Source organism: Entelurus aequoreus, linkage group LG23, assembly GCF_033978785.1.
Source record: "Entelurus aequoreus isolate RoL-2023_Sb linkage group LG23, RoL_Eaeq_v1.1, whole genome shotgun sequence".
Lineage (NCBI taxonomy): Eukaryota > Metazoa > Chordata > Actinopteri > Syngnathiformes > Syngnathidae > Entelurus > Entelurus aequoreus.
The window spans coordinates 4,395,502-4,405,770 of NC_084753.1; the positions used below are offsets into that span (position 1 = coordinate 4,395,502).

Sequence of the window (10,269 nt, forward strand, 5' to 3'; positions counted from 1 at the left end):
CAAGTACAACTTTCTACAACATTGCCACAGAAAGACGTGTTTTATGCCACTCCTTTGTCTCATTTTGTCCACCAAACTTTTTATGCTGTGCATGAAAGGTGAGCTTTGTTGAAGTTATTGACTTGTGTGGAGTGCAAATCAGGCATATTTGGTCACTGCATGATTGCAAGCTAATCGATGCTTACGTGCTATCTAGACTAGCTGTATGTACATATTGCATCATTATGCCACATTTGTAGGTATATTTGAGCTCATTTAATTTCCTTTACTTATGTCCTCTGTGTATTTAATATTTATTTGCATGTCTCATGACACATGGCGTTTGTAACACTGGCTGCATTTCTGATAGTTGTTTGTGTGCCATGTTGTTCCAGACCACAGCAAACGTTACCAAACTTGCAAAGATTGCAATAAATCCATTAGAAGAAGACAGCCTGCTGTTTCCTTTAACTTGGGCACACATTTATACCTTTGGCCCTTCTATGCCAGGAGTTATCTCACCCTCTGAGAAGCCTTTGTTTTACTAATGTCTTCCAATGTTGTAAAAATGTGTAAATTACTGTCAACATTTCTGTCAACGAAGATTTGCGTCAGCCTGTGACACACAGTCATTTTGATAGTAGGTTAATATAGACACTTACGTCATGTGTTACCTTCATTATAACACTTACATTACAGTATACAAGGCTTTTATTTGTTGGAGGCTCCAGACAGAGTTTATTTTTGTATTTTTGGTCCAATATGGCTCTTTCAACATTTTGGGTTGCCAACCCCTGAGTTAGACGTTGGCCCAAGTTTAAAAACGATGCTCTTCAAGAAAACCAACCAACTTTATGTCATGTATGTTCAGCAAAGCGAGACCTTGGCATATACTGTAGCAGTGTCTTACTTTGAGTGTAGCCTGGGCACTGGCACTACTGTCTTGACTGCAAAGCATCAGCAGGGACTCCACCCCCAACAATGTATCCTGCTCCAGGTGGGCGACATCTGAAGATATGCAGACATCCGCAAATATAGGTTGGTGTAACATGAATATTTGTTTAAAAATATACATATTTGACTACAAAAAAGGCCATATTTTACTAAATAAGACATAATACAAGAAAAACAATCTAATCTCACTAGGATTTTTTTCAAAAATGTATTTAATTTTTTTTGTCAGAAAATATATACTATTTACCAGGAAAAAAATCACAAATATACTAGGAAAAATATAGGTTGGTGTAATATGTAAAATACAAATCATATATATATATATATATATATATATATATATATATATATATATATATATATATATATATATATATATATATTTTTTTTTTTTTTTTTTTTTTTTTTTGACAAAAAAATTGTCCTATTTTACTAGAAAAACATACCAGAAATGTTTTTTATTTTACCAAGAACTTTTTATTTGATTACAAATACATATAGTATATTTGCAAAAACACTTGTTTAACTATAAAACATTTTTTTAATTAGGAAAAAATGTTTTTACCAGAAAATAAAATACCAGAGATTCTTTTTTTTTACCAGAAAAAAACTTGTTTTAACCAGAAAAAACCCACAAATTATAAAGTATAGGTTGGTGTAATATGTAAAATAAAATATTTGTATTTTACTAAGAAACAGGATCATATTTTCCAAAAATAATGTAATATTTTACCAAGAAAAATGTTTTGTTATTAGAAAAACATATTTTGCATCCTTTTTTTTTTTACCAACAATAAGTACCGGTATTAGAAAAATATTTTTTTAATTAGAAAATGTTTTTAACGGGGAAAACAAATCAATAAAATTACAAGGGAAAAAAATCACCAATTAACCAGCAAAAATTAGATTTTTTTTAACAAAAAAATTAACTAGACAAGTCTTATTTTACTAGATAAAAACATTTACCAGAAGAAAAGTCATATTTTACCAGGAAAAAAAAAATATGTTGACACACTTGTAATATCGTATGAGATGGAAATGACTCCAAGCAGATGACTTACCTTTTTCTGGACAGGAAATGACTATATTGGAGAGCACTATAATGCCATGAGCAGCGACAGCCAGGTTGCTATGGTAACAACATTCCTGTGCCAATTTCACCAGGTCGGTAAGGCTGGGAGTGGAGGAGGTGCTGCCTACATGTAATTAAATTGATTCCAGGCAGAGTTAGAGTCGTAAAATGTCGATTAATCTTCAATTTAAAGACAATAAAACAAATTCTACCTGAGGTATGAGTCAAGTACTGCTTTATTGCAATTGTTTCAGAGAGAGTCGACAGCACGGCTAACATTCCCAGCTTCAAACTAATGTAAGGGCTGTTCAGTGCACACTCACACAGGGTCTGCAAGTAGAAAAAAAAAATCAGATGAAAGAGAAACTGTCTTTTCTCACGATTGTCTTCTCATACCTGAGTGTTTTCCCTAATCCAAAGATGAGGAGCCTTTTTCGCCAGGAGCTTTAAATCGTTGATTGCAAGTCTCTTGACAGCTTTCCGTGGGTCATCCTTCAGGTATTGAAGGAGGAGCTGCAACTATTAGGACATTTACATGTTAAAAGACAGTATCTTTAAGATTAAACACGCATATTTGGGCTTTCAGGCACTATCTGAAAGGAAGGACAACAGCAAAGCTGCATACAAGAAGGGCATGAGCAGACTATTTTTCTCGAGGAAGCTTAGAGGCCTACTGAAAGCCACTACTACCGACCACGCAGTCTGATAGTTTATATATCAATGATGAAATCTTAAAGGCCTACTGAAATGAATTTTTTTTATTTAAACGGGAATGGCAGATCCATTCTATGTGTCATACTTGATCATTTCGCGATATTGCCATATTTTTGCTGAAAGGATTTAGTAGAGAAAATCAACGATAAAGTTCGCAACTTTTGCTCGCTGATAAAAAAAGCCTTGCCTGTACCGGAAGTAGCGTGACGTCACAGGAGGTAGTATTCCTCACAATTCCCCGTTGTTTACAATGGAGCGAGAGAGATTCGGAGCGACAAAGCGACGACTACCCCATTAATTTGAGCGAGGATGAAAGATTCGTGGATGAGGAACGTTAGAGTGAATGACTAGAGAGGCAGTGAAGGACGTATCTTTTTTCGCTCTGACCGTAACTTAGGTACAAGCTGGCTCATTGGATTCCACACTCTCTCCTTTTTCTATTGTGGATCACGGATTTGTATTTTAAACCACCTCGGATACTATAGCCTCTTGAAAATGAGAGTCGAGAACGCGAAATGGACATTCACAGTGACTTTTATCTCCGCGACATTACATCGGTGAAACACTTAGCTACTGAGCTAACGTGATAGCATTGTTCTCAAATGCAGATAGAAACAAAATACATAAATCCCTGACTTGAAGGATAGACAGCAGATCAACAATACTATTAAACCATGGACATGTAACTACACGGTTAATAATTCTCAGCCTGGCAAAGCTTAACAATGCTGTTGCTAACGACGCTGAAGCTAACTTAGCAACTTAGCAACCGGACCTCACAGAGCTATGATAAAAACATTAGTGCTCCACTTACGCCAGCCAGCCCTCATCTGCTCATCAACACCCGTGCTCACCTGCGTTCCAGCGATCGACGGCGCGACGAAGGACTTCACCCGATCATCCGTGCGGTTGGCGGCTAGCATCGGCTAAGCGTCTGCTATCCAAGTAAGTAGTCCTTGTTGTGTTGCTACAGTCAGCCGCTAATACACCGATCCCACCTACAACGTTCTTCTTTGCAGCCTCCATTGTTCATTAAACAAATTGCAAAAGATTCACCAACACAGATGTCCAGAATACTCTGGAATTATGAGATGAAAACAGAGCTGTTTTGTATTGGATTCAACGGGCTCCGAATACTTCCGTTGCCGTCGTGACGTCACACGCATACGTCATATCCAAAGGAGTTTTTCAACCGGAAGTTTAGCGGGAAATTTAAAATTGCACTTTATAAGTTAACCCGGCCGTATTGGCATGTGTTGCAATGTTAAGATTTCATCATTGATATATAAACTATCAGACTGTGTGGTCGGTAGTAGTGGCTTTCAGTAGGCCTTTAACACTGCAACACATGCCAATACGGCCGGGTTAGATTAGTAAAGTGCAATTTTAAATTTCGCGCGAAATATCCCGCTGAAAACGTCTCGGTATGATGACGCCTGCACGTGACGTCACGGATTGTAGAGGACATTTTGGGACAGCCTTGTGGCCAGCTATTAAGTCGCAAAATTCCACAGTATTCTGGACATCTGTGTTGGTGAATCTTTTGCAATTTGTTCAATGAACAATGGAGACAGCAAAGAAGAAAGCTGTAGGTGGGAAGCGGTGTATTTCGGCCGGCTGCAGCAACATAAACACGTAGCCGGTGTTTCATTGTTTACATTCCCGAAAGATGACAGTCAAGCTTTACCATTGGCCTGTGGAGAACTGGGACAACAGAGACTCTTACCAGGAGGACTTTGAGTTGGATACGCAGACGCGGTACCGTGAGTACGCATGAGCTGCGGCTTCCAAACATTTGATCGCTTGCCCGTACGTGCGTGCCGCTATGTGCATGTCACATACGTAACTTTGGGAACTTTGGGGAAATATATGTGCTGTGTGAACTTTGGGGAGGTGAACGGTACTTTGGGCTGTGGGATTGAGTGTGTTGTGCGGGTGTTTGAGTTGTATTGGCGGGTTATATGGACGGGAGGGGGGAGGTGTTTGTTATGCGGGATTAATTTGTGGCATATTAAATTTAAGCCTGGTTGTGTTGTGGCTAATAGAGTATATATATGTCTTGTGTTTATTTACTGTTTTAGTCATTCCCAGCTGAATATCAGGTCCCACCCGCCTCTCACAGCATCTTCCCTATCTGAATCGCTTCCACTGCCCTCTTGTCCTTCACTCTCACTTTCCTCATCCACAAATCTTTCATCCTCGCTCAAATGAATGGGGAAATCGTCGCTTTCTCGGTCCGAATCGCTCTCGCTGCTGGTGGCCATGATTGTAAACAATGTGCAGATGTGAGGAGCTCCACAACCTGTGACGTCACGCGCATATCGTCTGCTACTTCCGGTACAGGCAAGGCTTTTTTATCAGCGACCAAAAGTTGCGAACTTTATCGTCGATGTTCTCTACTAAATCCTTTCAGTAAAAATATGGCAATATAGCGAAATGATCAAGTATGACACATAGAATGGACCTGCTATCCCCGTTTAAATAAGAAAATCGCATTTCAGTAGGCCCTTAGGTCCTTTAATGTGTGCAGCAAGCTGTTGGATATATTTTTTCAGTCTGTTGTAGCCAGTGCCCTGTACTTTGCAGTGCTTTGTTGGGGGAGCAGCACCAGCAAAAGGGACTTAGACCGGATAGGCAAACTGATCCGGAAAGCCGGCCAAACTATTGGCACGCAGTTGGAGGCGTTTGTGTCAGTGAGGGACGGGAGGACACTGGACAAACTGCTCGCCATCATGGACAATCCTGCCCACCCACTCCACCTGACAATTGAGGGACACTGGAGCTCATACTCCAACAGGCTCCTTCAGCTTCGGTGTTCAATTCAAGAACTCCTTCATTCCGCACTCCATCCAGCTGTATAATCACTCGCTATACAGCAATAGATGATATCTGTCTATTACCTGACCGCTTCTATGTTAGCTACCTCTCTTTGTTTATAATGTATATTGTCTGCTGGATCTACTCTCTATTTTATGCTGCAGCTGTTACATATACTGTAGTATTGTACATGGCAATTGGGATCTGTTATATACTGTGTATATTATATAAAAATATAATATAATATATACACTACCGTTCAAAAGTTTGGGGTCACATTGAAATATCATTATTTTTGAAGGAAAAGCACTGTACTTTTCAATGAAGATAACTTTAAACTAGTCTTAACTTTAAAGAAATACACTCTATACATTGCTAATGTGGTAAATGACTATTCTAGCTGCAAATGTCTGGTTTTTGGTGCAATATCTACATAGGTGTATAGAGGCCCGTTTCCAGCAACTATCCCTCCAGTGTTCTAATGGTACAATGTGTTTGCTCATTGGCTCAGAAGGCTAATTGATGATTAGAAAACCCTTGTGCAATCATGTTCACACATCTGAAAACACTTTAGCTCGTTACAGAAGCTACAAAACTGACCTTCCTTTGAGCAGATTGAGTTTCTGGAGCATCACATTTGTGGGGTCAATTAAACGCTCAAAATGGCCAGAAAAAGAGAACTTTCATCTGAAACTCGACAGTCTATTCTTGTTCTTAGAAATGAAGGCTATTCCACAAAATTGTTTGGGTGACCCCAAACTTTTGAACGGTAGTGTATATGTATTATATACTGTATATATAATATGTAAATATTACATATAGGTTATATTTTATATTGCTACTATGGTACATTTTTAGTCTACTTTATACCGGCATGATCCTTTCCATCCTTTGTAACTGAGCTACTGTGTGTCCCTTGTGGATCAATAAAGTTTGTCTAAGTCTAACCTGCTTGGGTATATCAATGAGGGAGGAGGCCGCCAGCTGGGTGAAAGTGTGCAGAGTGACGATGACCATAGGAGTGGACGGGTAAGAGGCCACCAGGTTCTGTAGAAGTTCTCGGCTGCTGGATGCCAGACTGGCGTCGTGATGCATGTGCTGCATCATGGGGATCAACTTCAGCTTCAGGTCGACCGGGGTGTCTAAACCTGGGACAACGAACAAGTGGGAGGATGAGGAGAACAACTTCAAAATATCTCAAAGAAAAATTGCAAGCTGCAATTTCAGAAATATGCCTTCTTTACCTTGAATCATCTCACTGACTTTGTTGCAAATTCCAGCGGCAAAGTCTCTGAAAATAAGAAAACAGCAGGAAAGCAGCAGTGTTATGCACTGTTTAACTTCTTTTTGCAATTGTATTGTTTTTAGAGGTCATCTCCTGGTAAGCTAGATCAAAAAAGAGAATTTTTTTTTGATGAAAATACTGTAGAACATTAAATGCTTCATGGACACATTTGTTTACATTCTCAAGTGATGAAGTTAAGGCAGGTGTATGCCTTTTGAATACTGGAGCGAGTTGATTGTTTTTATACATTCATTAATAAGGGAAGGACCACTGTATTTTTTGCTAGAGTTCAAAATAATTTGGTGTATTTCTTTGTTACATCAAATAATAAAATGTGAGTCGTTTTCTGTCTAGTGTTTGAATTCATAAATGCTATAGCATAAGTGTAATGAAGCTATAAGTGGTGTTATCATTTTAGGGATCAAACAGAGTTTGCGGCTCTAGCTGGGTTTTATTTGGTAGAAAATGGGCTTGAATGGCTTTTTGTATGCTGAAGGTTGCCGACCTGTGGCCTAGCGTGAAGCTAACTGAAACTTAAAGGGTCTTAAAGGGAAACTTAAGTGCTCTAGAGCATGGGTCACCAACGCGGTGCCCGCGGGCACCAGGTAGCCCGTAAGGACCAGATGAGTAGCCCGCTGGCCTGTTCTAAAAATAGCTCAAATAGCAGCACTTACCAGTGAGCTGTCTCTATTTTTTAAATTTTATTTATTTACTAGCAAGCTGGTCTCGCTTTGCCCGACATTTTTAATTCTAAAAGAGACAAAACTCAAATAGAATTTGAAAATCCAAGAAAATATTTTAAAGACTTGGTCTTCACTTGTTTAAATAAATTCATTCATTAATTTGTTTTACTTTGCTTCTTATAACTTTCAGAAAGACCATTTTAGAGAAAAAATACAACCTTAAAAATGATTTTACGATTTTTAAACACATATACCTTTTTACCTTTTAAATTCCTTCCTCTTCTTTCCTGAAAATTTAAATCAATGTTAAAGTAAATTAATTTTTTTCATTGTAAAGAATACCGTAATAAATACATTTTAATTTAATTCTTCATTTTGGCTTATGTTTTTTCGACGAAGAATATTTGTGAAATATTTCTTCAAACTTATTATGATTAAAATTCAAAAAAATTATTCTGGCAAATCTAGAAAATCTGTAGAATCAAATTTAAATCTTATTTCAAAGTCTTTTGAATTTCTTTTTAAAATTTTGTTCTGGAAAATCTAGAAGAAATAATGATTTGTCTTTGTTAGAAATATAGCTTGGTCCAATTTGTTATATATTCTAACAAAGTGTAGATTGGATTTTAACCTATTTAAAATATGTCATCAAAATTCTAAAATTAATCTTAATCAGGAAAAATTACTAATGATGTTCCATAAAAATGTTTTTAATTTTTTCAAAAAGATTCGCATTAGCTAGTTTTTCTATTCTTTTTTTCGGTTGAATTTTGAATTTTAAAGAGTCGAAATTGAAGATAAACTATGTTTCAAAATTTTATTGTCATTTTTTTCGTGTTTTCTCCTCTTTTAAACCGTTCAATTAAGTGTAAATATCATTAATTATTAATAATAACTTAGAGTTAAAGGTAAATTTAGCAAATTGGCTATTTCTGGCAATTTATTTAAGTGTGCATCAAACTGGTAGCTCTTCGCATTAATCAGTACCCAAGAAGTAGCTCTTGGTTTCAAAAAGGTTGGTGACCCCTGCTCTAGAGAGTGCGTAGAGAGAACAAAAATCCTGCAAGGACAGGCAGGGTGACATGGACATATAAACCCCAAAACCAGTGAAGTTGTCACGTTGTGTAAATGGTAAATAAAAACAGAATACAATGATTTGCAAATCCTTTTCAACCTATATTCAATTGAATAGACTGCAAAGACAAGATACTTAACGTTCGAACTGGAAAACTCTGTTATTTTTTGCAAATATTAGCTCATTTGGAATTTGATGCCTGCAACATGTTTCAAAAAAGCTGGCAAAAGTGGCAAAAAAGACTGAGAAAGTTGAGGAATGCTCTTCAAAGACTTATTGTGAACATCCCACAGGTGAACAGGCTAATTGGGAACAGGTGGGTGCCATGATTGGGTATAAAATGAGCTTCCATGAAATGCTCAGTCATTCACAAACAAGGATGGGGCGAGGGTCACCACTTTGTCAACAAATGCATGAGCAAATTGTCGAACAGTTTAAGGACAACATTTCTCAACGAGCTATTGCAAGGAATTTAGGGATTTCACCACCTACGGTCCGTAATATCATCAAAAGGTCCAGAGAATCTTGAGAAATCCCTGCACCTAACATTGAATGCCTGTGATTTTCGATCCCTCAGGCGGTACCGCATCAAAAACCGACATCAGTGTGTAAAGGATATCACCACATGGGCTCAGGAACACTTCGGAAAACCACTGTCAGTAACTACAGTTTGTCGCTACATGTGTAAGTGTGATTTAAAACTCTACTATGCAAAGCAAAAGCCATTTATCAACAACACCCACAAATTCAGCCGGCTCCGCTGGGCCCGTGCTCATCTAAGATGGACTGATGCAAAGTGGAAAAGAGTTCTGTGGTCTGACGAGTCCACATTTCAAATTGTTTTTGGAAACTGTGGACGTCGTGTCCTCCGTAACAAAGAGGAAAAGAACCATCCGGATTGTTCTAGGGTGAAAGTGTAAAAGCCAGCATCTGTTATGGTATGGGGGTGTATTAGTGCCCAAGACATGGGTAACTTACACATCTGTGAAGGCACCATTAATGCTGAAAGGTAAATACAGGTTTTGGAGCAACATATGTTAAAGTTAAAGTTATAGTTAACTTTAACTTTAACGCCCCTGCTTATTTCAGCAAGACAATGCCAAGCCACGTGTTATAACAGTGTGGCTTCGTAGTAAAAGAGTGCGGGTACTAGACTGGCCTGCCTGTAGTCCAGACCTGTCTCCCATTGAAAATGTGTGGCGCATTATGAAGCCTAAAATAGCACAACAGAGACCCCCGGACTGTTGAACAACTTAAGCTGTACATCAAGCAAGAATGGGAAAGAATTCCACCTGAGAAGCTTCAAAAATGTGTCTCCTCAGTTCTCAAACGTTTACTAAGTGTTGTTAAAAGGAAAGGCCATGTAACACAGTGGTAAAAACGCCCCTGTGCCAACTTTTTTGCAATGTGTTGCTGCCATTAAATTCTAAGTTAATGATTATTTGCAAAAAAAAATCAAGTTTCTCAGTTCAAACATTAAGTATCTTGTCTTTTCAGTCTATTCAATTGAATATAAGTTGAAAAGTATTTGCAAATCATTGTATTCTGTTTTTATTTACGAATTACACAACGTGCCAACTTCCCTAGTTTTGGGTTTAGTATAAAGGGGGTTGTTGATTAGTGGCAGCAGCAGGTGTAGACGCTAATAAAAGAAAGAGGCGCATGAGCTCAGGCACTCGTATCAACAAGA

General features: G+C 38.0%; 1 protein-coding gene across 1 annotated transcript in view; it reads right to left on the bottom strand.

Annotated features, from left to right (window-relative positions):
- The window catches only part of ints7 (integrator complex subunit 7), a 35,087-nt gene that overhangs the window by 21,715 nt on the left and 3,103 nt on the right, over positions 1-10,269 (bottom strand). The window contains exons 5-10 of the mRNA XM_062034915.1: positions 6,781-6,827; positions 6,485-6,684; positions 2,402-2,524; positions 2,218-2,335; positions 1,995-2,129; positions 890-987 (exon numbers count right to left, since the gene is read on the bottom strand). Coding sequence (XP_061890899.1) covers positions 890-987; positions 1,995-2,129; positions 2,218-2,335; positions 2,402-2,524; positions 6,485-6,684; positions 6,781-6,827 — 721 coding nt within the window. The remainder of the gene's footprint in view (positions 1-889; positions 988-1,994; positions 2,130-2,217; positions 2,336-2,401; positions 2,525-6,484; positions 6,685-6,780; positions 6,828-10,269) is intronic.